Below are 24,563 nucleotides of genomic sequence, written 5' to 3'. Positions count from 1 at the left end.
TATCAAGTAATAATTCCCATTAAAACTGGAATTTTGAGCAGTGCTTTGTTGGCAGAGTTTTAGAAAAGTTCAAGGTCTAGTTATTCTGAAACAGCAAACAGTACTTTGAAGTTATTGATATCATTTGGTACAACCTACTTATATGAACAGGCATTCTTATTTATCTATTTGTCAGAGAGAGAGACAGGGACAACACAAGCACAGGGAGAGGCAAACAGAGGGGGAAGCAGGTGACCCGCAGAGCAAGGAGCCCCATGTGGGGCTCAATCCCAGAACCCTGGGATCACGACCCGAGCCAAAGGCAGACGCTTAACAGACTGAGCCACCCAGGGATCCCTGAACAGACATTCTTTACCACAGACTTACTGATGTCAAAACAGATATCTGTAGCAGTCATACTATTACTAAACTCAGTGTTGGAGATTTAGTTTCAGCAAAACAATAGTATATGTCACATTACATCACCAGTTCTCAATCAGGCAATTTTGCCCCATTTGGTAAATGTCTCGAGTTAGTTTTGATTGCCACAATTCAGGGGGTACTACTGACATCTAGTGGGTGGAAGCCATGGATGCTGCTAAACATCCTATAATGCACAAGCAGGACACACTCCCACAACAAAGAATTATCCAGTGTACAATGTCAATAGTGCCAAGGTTGAGAAACCATACATTAATGTTATTTTGAATTTATCCACTTGGTAGTTTTGTTTATTTTGTAACAAATAATTGGTTTTACAGTTTTTATTTATTTATTTATTTAAAGATTTTATTTATTTGACAGAGATCACAAGTAGGCAGAGAGGCAGGCAGAGAGAGAGAGGAGGAAGCAGACTCCCCACCAAGCAGAGAGCCCGATGTGGGGCTCGATCCCAGGACCCCGGGATCATGACCCGAGCCAAAGGCAGAGGATTTAACCCACTGAGCCACCCAGGCGCCCCTGGTTTTACAGTTTTTAAAGAGCAATATGCTTGAGTTTATACTTAGGTTAATGTGTACATATATTCAGTATTATAATAAAATGATTTTTATCAATATTAGGCATTCATAACAATTTTCCCCTTTATGATTGTGAAAAACATGCTCTGCAGAAAGTATGCAATATTTTCTGTTTTTAGTAGTCTTTTTTTCTTCCATAAATATCTGAACACTTACTATATGGCAACAATACCCAGTGTTCATCATAAGAAGTGCACTTCTTAACCTCCATCACCTATTTCACCCATTCCCCCATGTCCCTCCCCCTCAGGTAGCCACCAGTTTTTTCTCTATAATTAAGAATATGTTGCTTGGTTTGGAATTGGCATGACTTTGTGAGCTAGATTCAAATCTTGTGAGCTAGATTCAAATCTTGCCATTACGAGGACTAGTCACCATAAATTTCTCTGAGCTTCAGTTTGCTCTTTCGTCAATTCCGACTAACAATACCTAAGTTACTAAGTTATTGAGAGGACTGGCTAATATTACAGAAAGCAGAAGTAGAAAAGAATGGTTCAGATACAGGAGCCAAGCAGACCTGGGGTTCAAGACGAAGCTCAATAATTACTAGCTACCAAATACAGGGAGTAAATCTGTGAAATGGAGATAGGTGATTGTGAAGATTAAATGAGATAATGCATATAGTACCTAGCCCTTCCCCCTCATACATTCCTGGTTATATAAAAATCGCCTTCCAAATTCTCCTAGTGCAGAAATTTCCTGCGAAAGGAGCAATGAGGGAAACACTCTTCATTTTTTTTAGTCAACAAAACTGGATGACCCCCACATAGTGTGTTAAGAGCTACGTATTTGGACTAGTTTTCAAAGTTCACTTTAAAGCAGTGCAAGCGTGAAAACGGGTGAAAGCGCCTCCTTCACTTTCACATCCAGTTCCCCAGCAACTCTCGCTCAGACACCTCAACCTCAGGCAGGGTCGCGTGCTCCCTCCTCCCGAGTCCGCCTTCTCAACGCCAGCCCGGGCCCAGCCCTCCAGAGGTGAGGTAACGCGCGCCAACCGCCCTTAGGCACTTCCCGGGTTACCAGCCCAGGAACCCGTTCCCCGAACACTGCCCCTGTAAGCCCCGCCCTCCGACCCCGCAGACTCCTCCCCCAGGTACCGGCGCGAGCCCGCCCATTCTGCGCTCCTTGGTTCCCGCGCAGGGGGCTGGACCGTACCTGGAGGCCACTCCGCTTGTTCCACGTGAAAATGGACCCTGGGTACCCGCTCAGAGCCAAGAGCAGTTCGTGGATCATTCCCACGGCGGATCTCGAGTCCCTATATCCGTCGCCCCCTCCTCCAACGTCCCTCCAGGGGACCGCAGGGGCGAATGCCGCCTTCTCGACAAGCGCACAGGCCCCTGGGACAGGCGATTTGTCCTGAATCCCAAGAGGCAAGACAACTGCTGCGGGAAGAGCGGAGGGGAAATATTACGGGATAGGCGCCCCACGTCCCGGAAGTGTGCCGCGCTTGGCTGGGCCCACTCGCTCTCTCCTGCCGAGGTTCTGCTGGAGGAATCTCCGGAGTGCCCTTGCGCATGCGCCCTTAGTGCCCGAGTCCCCCGCTTGGACTTCCGGTTCGAAAGCTGGACTGGGAGGCTGGAGAGCCGGGGCTGGGGCCCGACCCTAAGAGGGTGAGGCTGGCCCGGGGGCAGAGATGCGAGTGGGTTGAGGGGCAGCCCCGAGAAGGAGACGCTACCTGGGGTGGCCGGAGGGTGCTCTCAGGGCGCCTTAGCTCGGTCGGAGGCCTCTGGAGGGACCGCACGACGGCTCCGAGAGTGACCTGGCCAGAGGGACCGAAGACAAAGAGGCCGGAATCCCGCACCCGCCGCTCCTAGAGTCGAGTCCCGCTCCCGCGAACCCCGCAGCACCCGGAGCCCCTGGCCAGCAACTGAACTCGTCCTCAGGAGACCCAATACTACTGACCCCTCGGACTCCCTCTCTCCACCAACTCTGTGACTCCCCACGCCCACCGGCCCTCGCTTCAGGAACCCAAACCAATCCTCCTAGTGTGCGAGGTTTCCCTTCAGTAGTTCCCGAGTAGTTGCTGAGCGGTTACTTAGGCTGTGAGGGAAAACAAAGACCCAGTATTCAGTACTTGATTTTTGTCCCAGGTGGGAATTGGTAGTTGTGTAGTCTGAGGAGGCGGGGAGGATGTAAAGGGTCCCCGGAAGGACTGCGGAGGTACTGGGGGAGATCAGCTGCCACCCGCTGGACAGAGGCTTTTTGTTGCCTTCAGCAAGAGGGTGACTTGCCTTTAGATTCTCGCCAGCTCCAGGTTTCCCATATGGTTCGAACTCACTATGCAACATTGGTCAGGGGAGTTGACTGGGATCAGGTTTGGGGGGAGGTGGAAGAAGGGCAGACAATACTTTATACTTTGTTGCTTCCCCAGGCTGCCTTGAAAGTCGCCCAGAAATGGTAGCTTTTGAAAGGTCTCCATGTTGTTTGGCTTGCTGTCCTAAAGTTGGTGCTACCTCACATGGCCACGTGGACTATATGGGAAGTCAAACCAACCCTTGGCAAGACTTTAGACATGTGAGTGAGTGTATTTCTTCTGATAGTGCCATCTCTCTCTACCCTAGGAGGAAACTCTTCTTACAGTTGAGAGACTCATCTGCAGGTGATTCTCCAAGGACATGGGAAAATAGGTGTAAGCCCTCCAACCCTTAAGTGGAGGGAAGCCGCTTTCTGCTGTGAATGATGGCCAAACCCATTCTGAGAGGGAATGGCACTAACTCTGAGACGTTCCGACAGCGCTTCAGGAGATTTCACTACCAGGAGGTAGCTGGGCCCCGGGAGGCTTTCAGCCAACTCTGGGAACTTTGCTGTCGTTGGCTAAGGCCGGAGGTGCGCACCAAGGAGCAGATTGTAGAATTGTTGGTGCTAGAGCAGTTCCTGACCATCTTACCTGGGGAGATCCAGAATTGGGTACAGGAGCAATGTCCAGAAAGTGGAGAGGAGGCAGTGGCTCTGGTGGAAGATTTAGAAAGAGAGCCTGGAAGACCTGGACATTCGGTGAGAAGGGAGGGGGAATTCAGAAGTGTGTGACTGGGAAGGGGCAAGGATAAAGGGCCATATTAAGGTATATACAGCTTTAAAGAGGGGCACAATCTCATTTGGTGATGCTTATACTTAGTGTCCTGGAACAGGTAACTTTTTCAGATAGAGCTTATCTGGAGATGCTACCTGGGTGTACCTTTGCTATCCTGTCATAATGAGTTATTCATAGTCTTACAGGTTTTTTACTTAAGAGAGAAGAAAGGGGAATTATTTTTTAGCTGTAGGTGGGTTTACTATTTTGAGCTTTTCTTTCTGGAGCTCCAATTGCTCTAAGCTAATGGAATAAGAAAGACCCATGTTCACTGTTAAACCTCCTCCCCTGCCAAACCTAGCCAGGTCCCAAAAGGATGAACTCTTTTGGGGTATTAAATAATCTCCTCTGGGAATGGCCCTCATTATAACCTTGCAGTGACAATTAATGGGGGTTGTTTCTAGGTCACAGTCTCTGTGAAGGGGCAGGAAGTGCGCTTGGAGAAGATGACACCCCTGAAATCATCACGAGAGTTATTAAGTGTTCGGCAGGAGTCAGTGGAACCCCAGCCCAGGGGTGTAACCAAGAAAGAGAGGGCAAGGAGCCCAGACCTGGGACCACAGGAGCAGATGAACCCAAAGGAGAAGCTCAGACCTTTTCAAAGGAGCGGTGAGGAGTAGATTCCTATGGGAAGATAGGATACCATTCTAAGTTGGGAAGTAGGGTTGGGAATAGTGAGTGGGAAAGGGATTTCAGGAAAAGAGTTGAAATTGTAGAGTATGCAGTTGTTGGAGACCTCCTGAAGGTACCTAGTTTAGCCCTCAGGTGTAGTATTCTTATATTTCCTCTTTCAACAAGTCTGCCAGAGGATGACTTCCTAGTTTTTATCAGGATTGGAACTATTTTATTTCCTCTTGGTAATGATGATACTAGGTATTTCCTAGATAAAAATTCTTTTGTATACTTGAAGGCACAGCCTCTTTTTAGTCATTTTCCTTCTCCAAATTGAACTGTATTTGTTTCTTCAAGCTCTTCCTCAGAAGCTCCGTTCTTTTTTATTTTTTAAAGATTTATTTATTTGACAGACAGAGATCACAGTAGACAGGCAGGCATGGGGGAAGGGAGCAGGTTCCCCACTAAGCAGAGAGCCCCACGTGGGGCTAGATCCCAGAACCCTGGGATCATGACCCGAGCCGAAGGCAGAGGCTTTAACCCACTGAGCCACCCAGGCGCCCCAGAAGCTCCATTCTTTAGACCTATTAAGTTTTTGTTATTCTCCTTTGGAAATGAAGTCTTCCAAATACCAAGTTAATTGTGGAGAACTAAATTATATTATTTGAGGGAGGGTCTGGTAGGTAGAGGCAGAGTAGGAATTTTACTTGAGAATTTCACTACACTTTCTTTTAGTAAAGCTCTACTAACTGGTGATTATTGTTTACTTGGTAACTTTCAGGACTCTTAACAGTTTCCCCATTGTCTTTGTGCCTACTCCTTATTGTTGTATTTGATTTTGTAGAACTTGTTTTTCTTATTTGTTCTCAGTTGAATTCCCTATTATCTGTTTGGGGTTTTTTTGATCGTTTCTTCAACTTGTTAAGGTTGTTTTGAATTCTGATCTTATCATCCAAGAAGCTAGCCTTCTCAGCCATTTGTAACGGTCTCTGTTTAGCAATCCAGATGCAAGTCCTCAGCCCCAAACAGAGACTTGCAGAATTAATCAGTTTTTGAACACCTACCATGCATTCTAACACCTTGCAAGGTACTCTGCAATAAGTAAATGTGCCTGTTCTCAAAGAGCTTAGGGTGTGATTGGAAACAAATATGTGCTGAACTGAACTATATTGAAACCATGCCAGCCAATGACTGTTAGTCAGTTTGTGTGAGTACAAAAGGGGTTTGGCAGAGTAAGAGATGAGGGAGGGCAGTAGGGAAGGCTTTATAGGGTGGCTCTGGCAAATACAACTTCTCATAGAATGGGTTAAAGAGTTGGATAGGAGGGACTTACAGGAAAGGCCCAGAGTGATGAATAATAGTATGCTGTGATCTAGAGAGGAGTCTGATATGAATGGACAGTGCATGGGAGGCACTGAGGTTAAGGTTCAGCAGTATTGTGTTGAGCTGAGGAAGCAAGAGCCTGGAATTAGGTAGAACAGTGACTGCTGCATTTATCTGGCTGTAAGAGGATAAGGGTTCTAGACTTGGATGAGGCTTAAGGAACAGAGCAGGACATTCTATGGGAGAAGCCTTTAGAACTTGGTGGCATTGTGAAGGAAATGGATGAGTTGAAGTTTCTCCCCTACTCTTTTTGCCCTTGGAATCACTCTGAGTTTAATTCTCTAGTGCCAAGTGGAGAACTTATAGGAGATGGGAGATGACTATTCCCAGCAGTACCAAGACCTCCTATAAGACCTGTAAGATTCCCAGCAGTGCCAAGACCTATAAGTGGTGAGGAGAGCTAGGGAGCGACATGGAACAGAAGTATTTGCTCTGAACACACAAACAGAACCTTTTCCTCTCTGTAACCCTGCTCTGGAAAATATTTTCTTTTCTTGAGGTTTTATGTATTTCCCCTACTTTCTCCAACCCATTGAACTTTCTGAGAACACTTCCTTAGACACTTTCTTTATAAGCCTCTTGGATTCGAAAAAAGACAGGTCTGAACTCAGAGGTATTTTTATGATCAATCCAAATTGTGATATCCTTTGTTTGCTTCCCTGCAAGCAGGATTTCCATTTCCTAAATCCGGTGTGGTCTCCAGGTTGGAGCAAGGAGAGCTCCCTGATCTGGGCTCCAAGGAGAAGGAACTCTCAAGAAGCAGTCACACAGGAGAAAGACAAATGCATGCTGATCTGTTATCACCCAAGAGAGAGAGAAGAAGCTGGGTGGACCAGGATCACTGGGGCTTTGAGGATGAGAAGGTAGCAGGTGTGCACTGGGGCTATGAAGAGACCAGAACCCTCCTTGCAATTCTCAGTCAGACTGAGTTTTACGAGGCTCTCCGAAACTGTCATCGAAACAGCCAAGTGTATGGGGCTGTGGCTGAGCGGCTCCGGGAGTATGGCTTCCTTCGGACATTGGAACAGTGTCGGACCAAGTTCAAAGGTCTCCAGAAGAGCTATAGGAAAGTCAAGAGTGGTCACCCACCTGAAACCTGCCCCTTCTTTGAAGAGATGGAGGCCCTGATGAGTGCCCAAGTCATTGCATTGCCCAGTAATGGCTTGGAAGAGGCAGCCTCTCACTCTGGCCTGGTGGGCAGTGATGTTGAGACAGAGGAGCCAGGGCAAGAGGGCTGGCAGCATGAGGAAGCAGAAGAGGCTGTGGCTGAAGAGTCGGACAGTGATGAAATGGGCCAGGAGGCCACCCCCCAAGACCCCGACAACTCAACTGCACCTGTTCTTTTTCGAAGCCCCAGTGGTAAGAAGCTTTTCTTTTGGGGGTTCTGGGATTAGATTTGAGGAGTTATGAGACTGCATGTGCAGTCAGGAAGTCTAATGTTGCCTGTCAGCTTTGTCACTTAAATAGAAAACAAAGAGGCAGGCACTTTTCAGTTCTATGTGTATTTCATTCTCTTGTGGGAAAATTAGACAATAGTACGGAGTAATTTTAGATATTTTAAATATGTACACTCAGAAAATTCTAGAGCTCTTTAAAAGAATATCATTCCATTTCTTTATTAAAATTTTTTTCCTGATTATAAAATCACTAACAGCTGAGAAGAACCTGCTGGCACTATGCTATGTTTAAGGAAAATATTTATTGAGCACCTTACACAAACTGCTGCTTTATTTCCCCAGTTCTCAATGTCAGTTTATTTTGTGTTCCTTTTCACTTAGCATAGCATAGTGAAGGACTTCCCAAAGTTGGGGAAACATTTTCTAAGACTCTTACAGGAGATCCGCAACACACATAGTAAGAAATCTTAGTTTAACACTTGGTTGAAATATTTGCCCATGGAACTGTTTTTAAGTATTATTTATTACTGTTGATATAATTTGTATAACCATGTTGTTACGGAAAGAACACCAGAATATGAGTCGGGAGTTTGTTTCTAATCTTGACTACTAATCACCTTGGGTGACCTTCGATAGTCATCTGACCATTTCCGAGCTGCTTCCTCACCTGTAAAATGGGGCGTGGCAGCAGGACTACTTCTCTAAAGTTGCCGTTTCACTGTGAACAGCGATCTTTTCATTTTTTTATTATATGTGTGTGTTGTTACTTCAGTTCTGTTACAGGTTTCTTGTCTTCCTATCTTCTTTTCCCTTTCTCAGTATGCTTTTTTCTTTCATTCTTTTTTTGACAATGGAATAAATGCAGGTAAACCACAGACATGGCACATATGCTAGCTACCATTATTTTCATGATCTGTTCAACTTTTTCCACTGCTTTTTCTGTCTTCCAGTTCTTCCCCCAACTCATTTACTTGACAGTTAGTGGAGGATGATAGAAGCAGCAGCATCTCAGGTGGCTGTCAAGTGGGAGGAAAACTCTTTGAATCTCCTTTCCCTCTAGCCTGGGGACTAGCAAGGAGCAGAGTCTGTAATCCTACTGAAGTACTGCCCAAAGGAAGCCTGCAGCACTAGTACAGGCTCAGGCCAGGAGATACTTCTCACTTTCTTCCTCTTTCCAGCTTCCACCAGACCTTCACTCCTAAGGATAAGGTGCATGACTATCAGGCTCTCACCTTGTACCCTTCAGGTCTTTGCTATTACTGGGCTTTTTTGAGATTGTGGCAAATGAAGAAGGGCCATAATAGGGAATGGGCAACCGTGTGATTCTGCAAGAGACTGTTCCTTGGGGTCCTGAGTCATGCTTTCAAACACTTAATTCATAAGGAAGTAGAGCTGATGGAAAAAGAGTGATCAGAAAAGTTAGGGATGACTCATGACAGTGATTGACTAGGTCTTATTCCCCTGGCCAGTTATTTTCTAGTTATGATCAGAATTCCAAAGAAATTACTAGAAGAATGGGGAAATGCATCCTCTACTCTTGACTCAGTGTATGTAATGAGTGTTTCAGTGATCCGGTGGAAAGACTTTTTTTTTTTTTTTTTTAAATGGCTAAAGAGAAAATAGGAATCAAGGTCCCTGTGAAATTGCTGTGGGATATAGAGAAGCAAAACATTCTAATAATGAGTTTGTATAGATTTTGGAAACAAAGTATTTTTGCTTTTTTACCTAGGAGCCCAAGCTTAGGTGGTTTTTCATCATACACTTGGTAGGACTGAGGAATAGAGGCTATAAAGCCCTGGATTAAGTGGTGCTGAAAATTCTTTTCTGGTGGCAGGTGTACACTGGGGCTATGAAGAGACAAAGACTTACCTTGCAATTCTTAGTGAGACTCAGTTCTACGAAGCCCTCCGGAACTGTCACCGCAACAGCCAGCTGTATGGAGCAGTGGCTGAGCGGTTATGGGAATATGGATTCTTAAGGACACCAGAGCAGTGTCGGACCAAGTTTAAAAGCCTACAGACCAGCTATCGGAAAGTCAAGAATGGCCAAGCACCAGAGACCTGTCCCTTCTTTGAAGAGATGGATGCTTTGGTGAGTGCCAGGGTTGTTGCCCCACCCAGTGACAGCCAGGAAGAAGAGACAGTCTCTTGCCCCATCCAGACCACCAGTGAGACCAAAGCTGAGAAGCAAGCTGAGGCTGCAGAAGAGACCATAGAAGAAGATTCTGAGGATGATGAAGAGGATACTGAGGTACCCCTGGGGGTTGTCATGACCCGTGCTCCAGTCTTATTCCAGAGCCCCAGTGGTAAGATCCTTTTACTTTTTGAGGTTTGAGTAGCAGAAGGGAGACAGTGGGATTTAGGAGAAAAATCAACAATCTGAAGAGTAGGAGACTGGCTTCTACACCCAGCTCTTATGGATTCTTCTTGTGACCACCTTCTCTCTTCTCCATGTTTCTTTTCTATTAAAGCAGCTCACAGAGGGGATATAAATTATTCACCTGTCTTGCCTTCTCATAATACATCATCAATCTGATGGGTGCAAAGTTTATAAATTTGCTCTCATTTACATCTGAGCTAGTAGGCAGTTTACCTAGCAGGGAGTATGAAAGTTAACATCTCCCAAGTAGCATGTTGTATACCCATGTGGGATGAAGTTGATTTTGAAAGTTCATTCTTGTTAAATGTTTTTTTCCTCTACTTCAAACTTGCATACGAGTTGTATGTCTGCTTTATTCATACCTATGAAAACCCAATAACCTCTTCAGCCACAGCTGGGCAAAAGTCCGAGATTTCTTAGGGAATGGACCGTTTGAACCTTAGCTGTTGTGTAAGAAAAAGAAATACTTCACTATGGCTTCCCTCCTTGTGGGAAGAATAATTCTGATTTTCGAGTCATACATGTATGTGAATCTGAACTCTCTTGTCCATTAGCCAGCTGAATGACTCAGAGCAAGTTACTTAAAACCCTGTACGTTTGCTTACATATTACGATATACCTCACTGAAGTTGATGTAAATGAGGTACTATGGTGAAGCACCTAGCACAGTGCTCAGGCACACAGTAAGTATTTAATAAGTAATAGTTTTCTTTTCAAAAAGTTCTTCAGATGTACATTCTTCAAGGGTGTCCCATGGCGGTGTTAATATGTTCCACTAAAAAAATGTTTTGTAAGTTTAGGAAGTGCTAAATTACCCTCCTCAGAGGCTCACAATACACACTCACATATTTAAGGTTCTGAGATTTCATTAAATTTAACAAATCTCTGTTTCACAGGGGCATCTTACATGACTGAGCTTCTGGATAGAAATACTGTCTTTAGGGGGTACATAAACAGGCTGATGCTCAGTATTCCTTTGCTCTCAGATATAGTCCAGGAAATTTGGGATCCAGAATTTGTCTGAAACATCTGAAAATTCTGCAAATTCAAAGTCAATTTGCAAACTGAAAACTTGCCAAGTATCTGCAAATTCACATAACCTAGGCCTGGGGAGCCTGGTATTTGGCTCTTAGAAGAATATTAAAAGCTTAGCTTGGGCATTAGAGTAGTGCTTTGGGAACATTTAATGTTTATTCTAACAGGGAAAAGAGACTGTTTTAGGGAGATATTTCCTAGCAAAATTTCTCTCTCAGAAGGCCTTCTGTTCTTTGAAAGACACCAAATATTTTCCTACCCTGTTTTCCTTCTCAACATACATTGGAATTTGAGGGGAGGGGGACTTAGATAGCTCTTTTGGATATAGAAGTTTCTCAAGGTTTTCCTGGGTACTCCTGGACCTATCTTAAATCTGGTAGGTTTTCCTTGTTATACTGAGAGTTTTCTGAAGATGATGGGTATCCAGGAAGCATTAAAAGAATGTATTAATCAGCCCCTATAACAGATGAGAAACATGTGATTGGTTACTAAGCACAGGAGTAAAAACACTGGAATTCTAATTGGTAGTAGTCACTGGGGATCTAGTGCTCCCTAATTTTTATCTTTAACATCTACTTACTTTACCCCCAGCACATAATATTGAGGAAATGGATAACCTTTGAAATTCTATTCTTATATCAGGTTTTGAGGCTGGATTTGATAATGAAGAGAATCTAAAACGAGATATTTCTGAGGAAGTACAACTACATAGAACATTACTTGCAAGGTCTGAAAGGAAGCTGTCCCGGCATCTTACTCAGGGTAAAGGTGGTGAGAGTGAATGTAGATCAGGACAACAGTGGGAAATGACCCCAGGGGAGAGAAGAAGAAAACCAACACTCCCAGAGAGGAGTTTAGGTAAAGTTCTAAATCATCAGAGACCTTACTTGGGAGAGAGACCCTGTAAATATCTCAGATACAGCAAAAACTTTGTTCCAAACTCCCACCTCATGCATCAGATATCTCATCAAGTGGAAAATCCATATAAATGTGCTGATTGTGGAAAAAGCTTCAGTCGGAGCGCACGCCTCATCAGACACCGCAGAATCCACACTGGAGAGAAACCTTACAAGTGTCTTGACTGTGGGAAAAGTTTCCGTGACAGTTCAAATTTCATCACCCACAGGAGAATCCACACAGGAGAAAAACCGTATCAATGTGGTGAGTGTGGAAAACGCTTCAATCAGAGCTCGAGCCTTATAATTCACCAGAGAACCCACACAGGAGAAAAGCCCTATCAATGTGAAGAGTGTGGAAAAAGCTTCAACAATAGTTCTCATTTCAGTGCACATCGGAGGATACACACAGGAGAGAGACCCCATGTGTGTCCTGACTGTGGAAAGAGTTTCAGTAAGAGTTCTGACTTACGTGCACACCATAGGACCCACACAGGAGAGAAACCCTATGGGTGTCATGACTGTGGCAAATGCTTCAGTAAAAGCTCCGCCCTTAATAAGCACCGAGAGATCCATATGCGAGAAAAACTTCTGTCACAGTCAGCACCTAAGTAAGCCCCTGAGAATTTAAAGAAAAGATACATGCATTGAAATTATTAGGAAAAGTCTTCCAATAGTAGATCCATCTCCTATTCTCTGCCCAACTAGCTTAGGAAACACTCTAAGATTTGCCCCACTTTGTCCTTGTTTTTCCTGGGTCTATGAATTCCTAAGGTAGTTATCTTAAGAATGAAAGGAAGATTTCAGTCTCTCTCCTTGCCTTCACTGGAAATGAGAAATAACACCTTTACCTCTCAGTGCCTATGTTGTTTCCTTAATAGAGAGGATGTAGTAGTAGATCCCATGTATTTATTTATCCTGATACTTGGCTGCATTTCAACTGGAAAAACTTACCACAGCAGCATTTCAGAGAGAGGTTGTGAGACTTATTCTGAGTGGGTCTAACTCTTTATAAAATAATGGAAATGGGAAAAAGTGGCTTTTCTTGTTCATATAAGTCTGTGCTCAGAATGACATTTGTCATGCCCACTGTTCATTTACCTTAAAGGAGAATTTAATACCCATCTTGGTTCTGACTTATGAATCATCTTGTTAAAAGCCTAGGTGTTCTATATGGGGAAAGAGTATAAACCTTATATAAATATTGAGGTACGAACCCTGGATTTCTTAATTTCTTCAAAGCCCTAGAAGATCTGGAATAGAATAATATATTTAGAGCATTCTAGATAGATTTTTTTTTTCTTCTATTCCATCTGATACGAATTTCATCTGTCCCTGCTGGTCCAGAAGTGCAAAGAGCAAGCCTGCTGGATATGTTGGTATGAGAGAAGGCATTTAAAGCTGCCAGTAGGGGGCTGTCTGCATTTCACACACTCCAAACACCTAGTATAGTGTTATACAGCACCCCATGGTCACTGAATACCTGTATTGAGCAGAAACAACCGCCACATACCCATGAATTAGGAAACAGACACCTTTGTGCCAACAACTCTTTACCCTAACAGGGAGGACAGATTATCTTTGGTCACTGGAGTTGCCAATACTTGCGCACATGCACATATTCAACTGTCTAGATCTAATTTTTTCAAAAGATTTTATTCATCTATTTGTCAGAGAGTGAGAGAGCACAAGCAGGGGGAGCAGCAGGCAGAGAACAAGGAGCCTGATGCAGGACTCATGTACAGATTTATTTCTAAAAGCTCTTCAAACACAAGTGTAATTCTGATCTGTATAATCAAATAGTATTGAATAATTGCCCACCTGTTCATAGTAGTATGATGAGCCCTGTACAGCACAAGGTAAACAAGCCCTGTCCTTACTCTTACAACCTAAAACAGATGACACTGACATAGACAAATAATAAATGCACATGTAGAGCTGCAATCGTTTTAGAGAAATCTAGAAATCTAGTAACATTTTGTATAAATGTTAAGGTCTAATGCATTATAGTTTTCTATAAGAAAAACCTGGGAGGTATTTTCTTCTCTTTATTCAGGAAGGCTTCATGAAACAGCAAGTGTTCAAGGAAGGAAGGTTACTGGGTAAGTTAGGGTGGGATGAAATTCCCAAACCAATCACAAAACTGAGTGCTGAGTGGGTGAGAAATGGGAAAATTGGAGAGCAAGGTGTTTTACGCAGATGGAGCCAAGAGCAAAGGACAGACTATAAGGAAAGTTAAACAAATCTTGGAGCAGCACAAAATCTGAGGAATAGTATTATCTAGGCTACGCACAAGGCAGAGCACTGCCTTAACTGGGACATGGAGTACCGGAGGCAGATCAGGATGTGGTCCCATCCACCTATAATAAATCAGATACTGCGCTGCACTTATTGATGAAAGAGCCAGCTTGCCCTGGAGAAGAAGAATGAGCTGTTTGAGGGGACTAGCTCCTATGGGAGACAAAGGTCAGAAACTAGTATCTTGAGAAGATACAGGGGGCAGGTCTGAGGAAAGAGGAATGTGAACAGATGGCTAAGGTCTAGGATAAGTAGCTGTCTCATATTTATATATAATTAGAGTCCTGTGGCTGGAATGAGGTATCAAAGAGGAGTGGGGAGATAGAATATTCTGTAATTCATAGCTTGCTGTGTTAGATGAGAGGTTGAGTTCTGGTGTTGAGGGATCCTACTACAAGGAATTTCCTAATGTTTATTAGGACAAGATGGTATCTCAATTAAGTGGCCTAAGGAGACAGAAAGATAGAAGAAACACCAATCTAAAGCAGTTCCTCAGGATTTGAGATGGTTTAGTAAGTGTGTCTTTTAAATGTGTGTGTGTGTCTTTTTAATATGGGAGATTACTGTCTTTAGTATATTTATGGATAGTTGTGTATAAAAAGTACTGGTTGGGGGTATCAGCAGATATGAATTCTGGTTCCAGATGTCTTATGTGTAAGTCAACCTGTTTCCATCTCCCTTTCTGTAAAGCAGAATAATGTTTACACCTTAATCTGCCTCTCAGGGATACCATGTTAATAAAAATTAATGTCTATAAAGTACCCAGTGTTTCTTCAGATGGTTCGCCCCGTCCCACACCCCACCAAATATACATGTGCAAATTACTAAGTTGTTGTTGCTAGGAAAAGAAATTTTTATCCACTTTTTTGGCTCCCTGTGTGGGCTTACCAGAAGTATGCCTGTTTGAATCTTTATGTGCTAGACTGAGAAACAAATTAGGATGTGGTAGAAGAGAAATTAGAATGAAGATTCTTCTGTGGTGTCTGTATCTGTATCCATTAGTACAGTGCATTACGACCTGTCATACCTGGGCATGGAGAGTAAGTCTTACTTTAAAAGACCCAGCACCAGCCTCCCTTCTCCCCACCAACCTCCAGATGAAGAGAATGTACCTAAGGAACAGGGCAAAGGCAAACTCTCTTACTGGGGAAAGCTGATTTCATCTCAAATAGCTTAACAAGGCTTTTTCTCCTACCCAGTCTGTATTCCTAAGGATGGAAGAAGCAAGAAATAGTCTTCCAACATTCAAAGAAAGAGAAACCAAGGCCAATGTAGGTGGAGTAAGAGGATCTGTGCACCCTACCCTTTTAATATTCATAAGACCTTTGTGGGGACATACTGAGCGACATGTAGAGCAAAGGAAGTAAGGATGTATTAGCAGGAGCTGAACAATCATATCCTCATCAGTTGTTTTCTAGTGCTACTGTTTCTTTTTCTTCATTTTCCCCACACTACCATTTTTTAAAAGTATTTATTTATTTATTTTAGAGAGAGAAAGTATGCACTTGTGAACGGGGAAGAGGGAGAAAGGAGAGAAAGAGGGAGAAGACAGACAGAGGGAGAAAGAAAGACAGAATCTCAAGCAGACTGCATGCTAAGTGCGGAGCCAGATACAGCCCTCCAGGGGGAGCTTGGCCCCAGGACCTTAAGCCTATGACCTGAGCCAAAACCAAGAGTCAAACACTTAAGCAATTAAACTATCCAGATGCCCCGACTTTTTTTTTTTTTTTTTTTGAGTAACCTCTACCCCCAGGTAGGTTTGGGGCTCAAACTCACGACCATGAGATCAAGAGTTGCATGTTCCACTAACTGAGCCAACCAGGTGCCCCACATTCTTCCTTTTGATTGCTTGCTATGGCCAATTCTACAGAACTTAATGTTTATATGTTTTCTCTTGTTGCCATTTCTCTTTTACTATAGTTGAAATATGGAGGCTGAGTCTTATTAACTCTGTAGAGAACTATTTTTATGGTGACCAGGTACGAAAGGGAAGCTGAGATAGAAGCAATCAATTCTTCCATTATTCAATTCAAAATCCTGTACACTCAACTGTCCAGTGAGATGCATATCAAAGTTTAGACATATAAAATGGTAAATATTCTCTGATATCATTAAGCTTAAAGTAACATGTTATATGGAGATATTTTAGTTAGGAGTTTAAATTACTCCTACATCCACCATGGTGCTCTTTCAGGAACAAAACTTTGGAACAATCAGAAGTCAGATTAAAAGCAGGAAATAGAAACCTAAGGAGACCTCAAGAAGCGTCTGGTTGGTATAGCTCCATTAGGGTCAAAATTACAGAGGGATAAGTTAGGAACATTTAAAAAAAAACCCACCACCTTGATTCCAGGGGGATTAATCATGAGAGGGACAAAGCCAGATCTCAGAAGCTAGTTTTATCTGTCACTAGGGTCATCCAAAGTAAATTAACCCTGACTACTGGGTATTCAAAAAAATCCATGGTATACAGTATAACCTGGAGTCAGCAGTTTTGGGAAATACTTAAGTGAAGGGAATTTGAGTAAAACAAGGAAAACAAAATACAGAGCACTGTTGTCACAAGTTACAAGGCTTAACGGTTTTGGGGGCAATTTGTTTTCCCTCTCCTCATCTTTAGTTATTCTAAAACTCTTCTTGATGACAAACTCCTTTGATTTTCCTCAAGGTTTATGATCATTAATGGAGAGGGACTGTTAAGTCAAATATCTGGTGGAGTAGGGAGTTAATTTTTTATTTTTTTAAAGATTTTATTTATTTATTTGACAGACAGAGATCACAAGTAGGCAGAGAGGCAGGCAGAGAGAGACGGGGAAGCAGGCGAGCAGAGAGTCTGATGTGGGGCTCGATCCCAGGACCCTGGGATCATGACCTGAGCCGAAGGTAGAGGCTTTTACCTACTGAGCCACCCAGGTGCCGTGTGGGTAGTTTAGATAGCCACCACCTTCAGGTCCCTTCCAGTAAGCAGCATGGAGGTAAGCTCTGTAAGACTTCAGAGCCTGCCAGTCATGGGACAAGTCATGAGTAAGCTACTGGTGATGGAGCCCATGGTACCTGGCTGCTGTGCTTCAGAGGGAGTGGTGGACGGTTTACTACGTGGGAGATGGCAGGAAGCTCTTGGTTGCAACACATATTCAAAAGTAGTTCACCTCATTGCAGCTTAAAAATGTAACACTTTGGGTTTCAGATGATTCCACTTCCTCCTCAGTTCAGACCTGGTGCTGTCAGAAGCAAAGATGTAGTCGATGGATTTGTAAGACAGATCCCACACCTGAGACTGGGTCAAATTAAATGTCTCAGCTGCTAGTTGGTACTCCTGAGAAAGGTGTGTTGCAAAAACACCCTTATCATCAGTCTGCCAAAACAAAACAAAACAAAACAAAAATAAAAAAACCAAAAACCAAAATAAAAAACCAAAGTTTTGGGACGCCTGGGTGGCTCAGTTGGTTAAGCAGCTGCCTTTGGCTCAGGTCATGATCCCAGCGTCCTGGGATTGAGTCCCACATCGGGCTCCTTGTTCTGTGGGGAGCCTGCTTCTCCCTCTGCCTCTGCCTGCCACTCTGTCTGCCTGTGCTCGCTCGCTCTCTCTCTCTCTCTGACAAATAAATAAAATCTTTAAAAAAAAAAAAAAACCAAAGTTTTAAAATTAACAAGGAAATGATTTTTTTTTTTTATTTGACAGAGAGAGAGAGAGAGAGATCACAAGTAGGCAGAGAGGCAGGCAGAGAGAAGAGGAAGCAGGCTCACTGCTGAGCAGAGAGCCCGATGCGGGGCTCGATCCCAGGACCCTGATATCATGACCCGAGCCGAAGGCAGAGGCTTAACCCACTGAGCCACCCAGGTGCCCCAGGAAATGATTTTTTTAAAACAGTAACTCATGTTTAGTCTGTATTTCCCTCTTTACCATACTTCTTTTAAGAGTCTAAACAGGTCTATAAATGCATCCATGCATATCTATAACGAAATAGGCCTGTTTATTCTTTTTAAAACAAAACCCAAAAACACCAGGGCAGGGGCTCTCAACCATGGCTGCATATTAAAATCACTAGGAAGCTTTTAAAATGTATCTGTGTACAGGACTCACCCCAGATCAGATAAAACAGAATCTCAAGGGATGGGCACTTGGGCATCAGTATTTTTTTATGTTCCTCTGGGCACTGCCTAGGACCTTTACCCATAGAGCTAAACCTGAGTCACCTGGCCCTCTGCAGCCTCACATGCCCTGATCCTCTCTCACTCCTTTACTTTGGCAGCATCCCAAGGCACACGAGGCAGTCAGCTAGTAGTGACTGTCGACCTACTACAATAATAAAACAAAAAAGGAGCAAAATACTTCATACAAAACACCTTACACAGATCACAGATGGATGGGCGATGCTGTACCAGAATCCAAAATGATGCTGATCATAAGATGGAACTGTCTGACTTTTGATGTTTGAGGTCAAACAGAGTTCTAGATGAAAGGAGGAAAAAGTATCTTATTAAAAGCAGATTAGTAGACTCATTCACCAGTGTTCACCAAGTAGATACGTGAGAAATTTTTCCAAGGTATGTTAATTTTCAATAGTTCATTACTTTACAAAACTGACCTTAGGCATGAAAATTTATAGTTCAATTAGTGTAGTTGTACAGGATGTATGTGCTGCAAGTTTTGGCAGCAACTGTACCAGACAGGGAATTAATATCTTCTTCACAGCTATGTGCGTCCCCCTTTCTTTTATCCAAAATGGAGAGGAAAGGGGAATGTTATAAGCCAGTCCCCATGGAGAAAGCAGGATAGAATCATGAAGGAATTTTTGAATGGTTGCTGCACTTCTTCCTGGTCTTCTAGTGGAGGCTAAAACAAATGGTAGCACTGCTTGAGGGCTACAGTATTATATAAAAAGCCAAGAGCAGAAATGGACTTAAAGAAAACCCCTAAACTCCTTTACTCAGACAACCATCTATTCCCTGTCTGCTGCAAGTTAAGTCATTTTAAGAATGACTTCTATTAACAAATTCCTGCCTTGACACACTACACTGGGCTCCCCGGCCACAGCAGAAATACTTCACTGACTTAATTGATGGTATCTGCTCAGTATGATAAGGCAGCCTCAACATAAGGCCAACTCAGTCTAAGGGATGGCAGCCTGCCCCCCTCACACGGCTGGGCACAAAGCTGAACTACCACACTAATCACTATGCAAGTGTTTCCATCTTTGCAACCTCCGTGGATGTTTAAAAATGTCCTTAGTAAAAAGAAAAAAAAATCTCATTATGAATTGCTGGAAACTCCATACGTAATTAAAAAACACACATCACACACAAATGTTTTTGCAAACTGATCATTCAGTAAAATGGTTTTCAGCCAACTGCTTTTTTTCCTCCAGAGAAGGCCTTTCCCAACCATAACACTGACCAGTGGTTATCTCATCCCTATTATCTCAAACAGTTTAATTTTCTTCAAACACTGACATTTTCTTGTGTAACTGTTTACTGTCTTTTACCAATGCCAAAATATAAGTTCCTTGAGAAAGAAACCTTGCCTTTGTTTACTGCTCTATTCCCAACAATTTGAACAGTAACTGAAACAGAACAGGCACTTCATAAGTATTTGTTGTTAAATACACATGTAGACAAATACGTAATAGTCAACACACATATAAAACTATGTCTTGAATCTTCCATAATTCTTAATTTTTAAATAAATGTCATACATTTTCATAACACATTAATTTCATTAAAGTCATTTTAAAATACTAGATGACTCTTATTCCTTCAGTAAAATAATTATTGAGTTCCAAGAACTGGGGAATGTAGCAGTGAACAAGACAGACAAAGGCCCTGCTTTCATGGAGCTTATATTCTAATGGAAGCTAAAACTTTCTATTACTTTATGGCTCAGGAGGCACATGTCCAAGCAACTTTTAATTTCTAAATGACACTTAAATATTTAGAATAGGAGTTCTCCACATAGGGGTTGCAACCTGGTGGCTGGGGACAAATGTACACTCTTGTCTGGAGGACGTGAAGCCCTAAGCCTTACCCAGTGGTATCTGGTATTGCCTCACGAAGTCTACCAAATCCGGGGATCCTCCCTCAGAGGAGTTGAGAAATGTCCCATGCCCAATTCTGTCAGGAAGCAGATCCAGAAGTACTTGTGTTTCTTGTTTTTGGTTTGGAATCTGAAAAAAAGGGGAACATAAGTAACCTCTTTCAGTGATTTTTTTAAAAAGATTTATTTGACAGAGAGAGACAACACAAGCAAGGGGAGCAGGAGAGGAAGAAGCAGACTTCCCACTGAGCAGGGAGCCTGATGCAGGGCTCAATGTGGGACTCGACCCCAGAACCCTGGGATCACGACCTGAGCCGAAGGCAGATGCTTAATGACTGAGCCACCCAGGTGCCCCTTTCAGTGATTTTTAAAGGTACTTTTTTCTGTAGCCAGCTACTTTGTCTCTCAGAGAAGATAATGCATTCTGGAAAGCTGAACTATCTATACCTTCCCAGCTTTCTTCTTTGCCTTTATTTTCCCATTCATTTTCCAATATTCTTCTAGATTTGTTTCAAAGATAGTAATAATTATGGTTAACAAGCATAATAATAATAAACACTTTTAGACCTGCTTTGTGCCTTTTCACATAAATTCTCCTTTAAACCTTACAAGACTCTTACAAAGTACTAAGATGAAAAAAACTGAAGTTCAGAAAAAGTAACAGGATCAACTTGGGAACAGAACTGAAACAAGAAAGGGACCTTTCATTTTTTAATTTTTTCCTTCTATATTATACTTCTCTACACTTGGGATTTCTTCAGATATACCTAACTTTTGTAGTTAAAATATAAAGGTTTGTTTTTTTTTTAAGTTATCTAAGGCCATGGAACTCTGTCTGACTCCAGGGCCCAGATTCTCTGTGTAGTGTACTCATGTTTTATTTTATTTTTTATTTATTTTTTTAAGGATTTTATTCATTTATTTGAGAGAGAGGGAGACAGAATGAGCTCAAGCAGCGGGGGGTGGGGGGCAGAGGGAGAAGGAAAGAAACTCAAGCAGACTCCATGCAGAACCCATGTGGGGCTCGATCTCATGACCCCGAGATCATGACTCAAGTGGAAATCAAGAGTCGGACACAACGGACTGAGCCACCCAGGTGCCCCATTCATGTTTTATTTTGACACAGGTAGCTACATACATACCACAACTACCATGAAAAGGTCTAGATGTACTCTATCTACTAGACAGCCTATAAGACAAATGACCATAACATGAGGAAATGAAGTGTTTCATATCCAATGGATCAAACAAGAAAAGCAACAGAATAAAGAATATTAAAAAGAATTTTTAAGGAAACAAATTGGCAAAAGAAAAGAAAAAAAAAAAAAGCAACAGAGACTAAGGTAAAGGGAAGGTTCTGATGCTGTGCACAAAGACCAACGGGTCACAGTAACACATGCTGGTTGTTCTGTTTTATTGACCATAAGCTTCAATCAGACATCAGTTACGTTAGCAAGAGGAAGTCCTATGAGTGACATCTTTTTGTTCAGAGTGTGGAAACACAGATCCTACCTCTTAAGTTCTGCCACCAGATTACTCTTTGCTTATAGACATGAAAATATCAGTATTGACAAGAAGCTCCAACTTTTCCTTAATTTTTAAGTCATGATGCTATCCAACATTTATATATTACTGCATCTAATACAAATAACTCTGTGAGGAAAGTAGCCTAAGTATTATTTCCTGCACTTGAGACAATAAACTCCACGTTCATCAATCTGTATACACTAATCATGTACAGCTTTTTGTATGTCAAAAACAAAAAAGAAAAAAGAAAATGTATGTCAAAAAAAAAGAAAGAAAGAAAGAAAGAAAACAATAGAAGTACTGCGTTATAAAGTAAACCCATCTGTAAAATGGGGGAAAGTGTAGTTGACTCCCTTGTTTGCCTCACAGGGATGTGCTTAAGAAAGTGACTGTTCGGGAGGAGTCAAGATGGCGGAGAAGTAGCAGGCTGAGACTACTTCAGGTAGCGGGAGATCAGCTAAATAGCTTATCTAAAGATTGCAAACACCTACAAATCCAACGGGAGATCGAAGAGAAGAAGAAGAACAACTCTAGAAACAGAAAATCAACCACTTTCTGAAAGGTAGGACTGGCGGAGAAGTGAATCCAAAGCGACGGGAAGGTAGACCGCAGGGGGAGGGGCCGGCTCCCGGCAAGCGGCGGAGCAACGGAGCACAAAATCAGGACTTTTAAAAGTCTGTTCCGCTGAGGGACATCGCTCCAGAGGCTTAACCGGGGTGAAGCCCAGGCGGGGTCAGCGCGGCCTCAGGTCCCGCAGGGTCACAGAAGGATCGGGGGTGTCTGAGTGTCGCAGAGCTTACAGGTATTAGAACGGGGAAGCCGGCTACAGAGACAGAGCCGAGGAGTGAGCTCACAGCTTGGGGTTACCTTGAACCGGTCGCAGTCTCGGTCAGCTCGGAGCGCGGCCGGAGGCAGGGTGACGGGAGTAATTGGGCGCTGTTCTCTGAGGGCTCACTGAGGAGTGGGGCCCCGGGCTCTCAGCTCCTCCGGGCCGGAGACCGGGAGGCCGCCATCTTCATTCCCGCCCTCCGGAACTCTACGGAAAGTGCTCAGGGAACAAAAGCTCCCGAAAGCAAACCCGAGCGGATTACTCAACCCGGCCCCGGGTAAGGGCGGTGCAACTCCGCCTGGGGCAAAGACACTTGAGAATCACTACAACAGGCCCCTTCCCCAGAAGATCAACAAGAAACCCAGCCAGGACCAAGTTCACCTACCAAGGACTGCAGTTTCAATACCAAGGAGAGCAGCGGAATTCCAGAGGAGGAGAAAGCAAAGCACGGAACTCATGGCTTTCTCCCCATGATTCTTTAGCCTTGCAGTTAATTTAACTTTTTTTCTTTTTCAATTTTTTTCCTCTTCTTCTGCTAAATTTTTTTAACTTTTACCGTTTCCTTTTTTAATGTTTTTTAAATAGTTTATCTAATATATATATATATATATTTTTCCTTTTTATATTTTTTTTTTATCGTTTTTCTTTTTTTTATTTTTTTTTTTTTTCTTTTTCTTTCTGAACCTCTTTTTATCCCCTTTCTCCCCCCTCACGATTTGGGATCTCTTCTGATTTGGCTAAAGCATATTTTCCTGGGGTTGTTGCCACCCTTTTAGTATTTTACTTGCTCCTTCATATACTCTTATCTGGACAAAATGACAAGATGGAAAAATTCACCACAAAAAAAAAGAACAAGAAGCAGTACCAAAGGCTAGGGACCTAATCAATACAGACATTGGTAATATGTCAGATATAGAGTTCAGAATGACGATTCTCAAGGTTCTAGTCGGGCTCGAAAAAGGCATGGAAGATATTAAAGCAACCCTCTCGGGAGATATAAAAGCCCTTTCTGGAGAAATAAAAGAACTAAAATCTAACCAAGTTGAAATCAAAAAAGCTATTAATGAGGTGCAATAAAAAATGGAGGCTCTCACTGCTAGGATAAATGAGGCAGAAGAAAGAATTAGCGATTTAGAAGACCAAATGACATAGAATAAAGAAGCTGAGCAAAAGAGGGACAAACAACTACTGGACCACGAGGGGAGAATTCGAGAGATAAGTGACACCATAAGACGAAACAACATTAGAATAATTGGGATTCCAGAAGAAGAGGAAACAGAGAGGGGAGCAGAAGGTATATTGGAGAGAATTATTGGAGAGAATTTCCCCAATATGGCAAAGGGAACAAGCATCAAAATCCAGGAGGTTCAGAGAACCCCCCTCAAAATCAATAAGAATAGGTCCACACCCCGTCACCTAATAGTCAAATTTACAAGTCTTAGTGACAAAGAAAAGATCCTGAAAGCAGCCTGGGAAAAGAAGTCTGTAACGTACAATGGTAAAAATATTAGATTGGCAGCAGACTTATCCACAGAGACCTGGCATGCCAGAAAGAGCTGGCATGATATATTCAGAGTACTAAACGAGAAAAACATGCAGCCAAGAATACTATATCCAGCTAGGCTATCATTGAAAATAGGAGGAGAGATTAAAAGCTTCCAGGACAAACAAAAACTGAAAGAATTTGCAAATACCAAACCAGCTCTACAGGAAATATTGAAAGGGGTCCTCTAAGCAAAGAGAGACCCTAAAAGTAGTAGATCAGAAAGAAACAGAGACAATATACAATAACAGTCACCTTACAAGCAATACAATGGCACTAAATTCATATCTCTCAATACTTACCCTGAATGTTAATGGGCTAAATGCCCCAATCAAAAGACACAGGGTATCAGGATGGATAAAAAAACAAAACCCATCTATATGTTGCCTACAAGAAACTCATCTTAAACCCGAAGACACCTCCAGGTTTAAAGTGAGGGGGTGGAAGAGAATTTACCATGCTAATGGACATCAGAAGAAAGCAGGAGTGGCAATCCTTATATCAGATCAATTAGATTTTAAGCCAAAGACTATAATAAGAGATGAGGAAGGACACTATATCA

General features: G+C 42.7%; 3 protein-coding genes across 11 annotated transcripts in view; 1 reads left to right on the top strand and 2 right to left on the bottom strand.

The window, feature by feature from the left end:
* LOC111158656 (tubulin gamma complex associated protein 4) overlaps positions 1–2,492 on the bottom strand; it is a 37,548-nt gene extending 35,056 nt beyond the window's left edge. Inside the window, exon 1 of one of the 3 annotated variants that reach the window (XM_022520851.1) lies at positions 2,154–2,492. In XM_022520851.1, the coding sequence (XP_022376559.1) occupies positions 2,154–2,231 (78 nt within the window). In that variant the 5' untranslated portion in view covers positions 2,232–2,492. The remainder of the gene's footprint in view (positions 1–2,153) is intronic. The other 2 variants (XM_022520862.1, XM_022520857.1) reach the window with 2 other exon arrangements.
* A 44-nt stretch (positions 2,493–2,536) lies between these two features.
* Positions 2,537–13,454, top strand: LOC111158631 (zinc finger and SCAN domain containing 29). Of its 6 annotated transcripts, none has more exons than XM_022520827.1 (6): positions 2,537–2,608; positions 3,560–3,992; positions 4,473–4,677; positions 6,767–7,422; positions 9,295–9,765; positions 11,517–13,454. In XM_022520827.1, exons 2-6 carry the CDS (start codon positions 3,917–3,919, stop codon positions 12,383–12,385), a joined length of 2,277 nt encoding a protein of 758 aa, XP_022376535.1. In that variant the 5' UTR covers positions 2,537–2,608; positions 3,560–3,916; the 3' UTR covers positions 12,386–13,454. The 6 variants fall into 6 exon arrangements, with proteins under 6 accessions (XP_022376535.1, XP_022376513.1, XP_022376545.1 ...); XM_022520805.1 differs by having other exon boundaries at positions 6,733–7,422; XM_022520798.1 differs by lacking the exon at positions 2,537–2,608 and adding an exon at positions 2,622–3,088 and having other exon boundaries at positions 6,733–7,422.
* A 3,501-nt stretch (positions 13,455–16,955) lies between these two features.
* LOC111161429 (adenosine deaminase like) overlaps positions 16,956–24,563 on the bottom strand; it is a 32,402-nt gene continuing 24,794 nt past the window's right edge. For both annotated transcript variants that reach the window (XM_022525067.1, XM_022525076.1), the window contains 3 exons: positions 20,094–20,232; positions 18,421–18,521; positions 16,956–17,423 (listed from right to left, as the gene is read on the bottom strand). In XM_022525067.1, the coding sequence (XP_022380775.1) occupies positions 17,229–17,423; positions 18,421–18,521; positions 20,094–20,232 (435 nt within the window). In that variant the 3' untranslated portion in view covers positions 16,956–17,228. The remainder of the gene's footprint in view (positions 17,424–18,420; positions 18,522–20,093; positions 20,233–24,563) is intronic.

This window comes from Enhydra lutris, unplaced genomic scaffold (assembly GCF_002288905.1).
Source record: "Enhydra lutris kenyoni isolate GAN:26980312 unplaced genomic scaffold, ASM228890v2 scaffoldscaffold4, whole genome shotgun sequence".
In the NCBI taxonomy this organism is placed as follows: domain Eukaryota; kingdom Metazoa; phylum Chordata; class Mammalia; order Carnivora; family Mustelidae; genus Enhydra; species Enhydra lutris.
The sequence above is the reverse complement of the archived record's forward strand: the minus strand, read 5'-3'. Positions and strand labels throughout refer to the sequence as shown.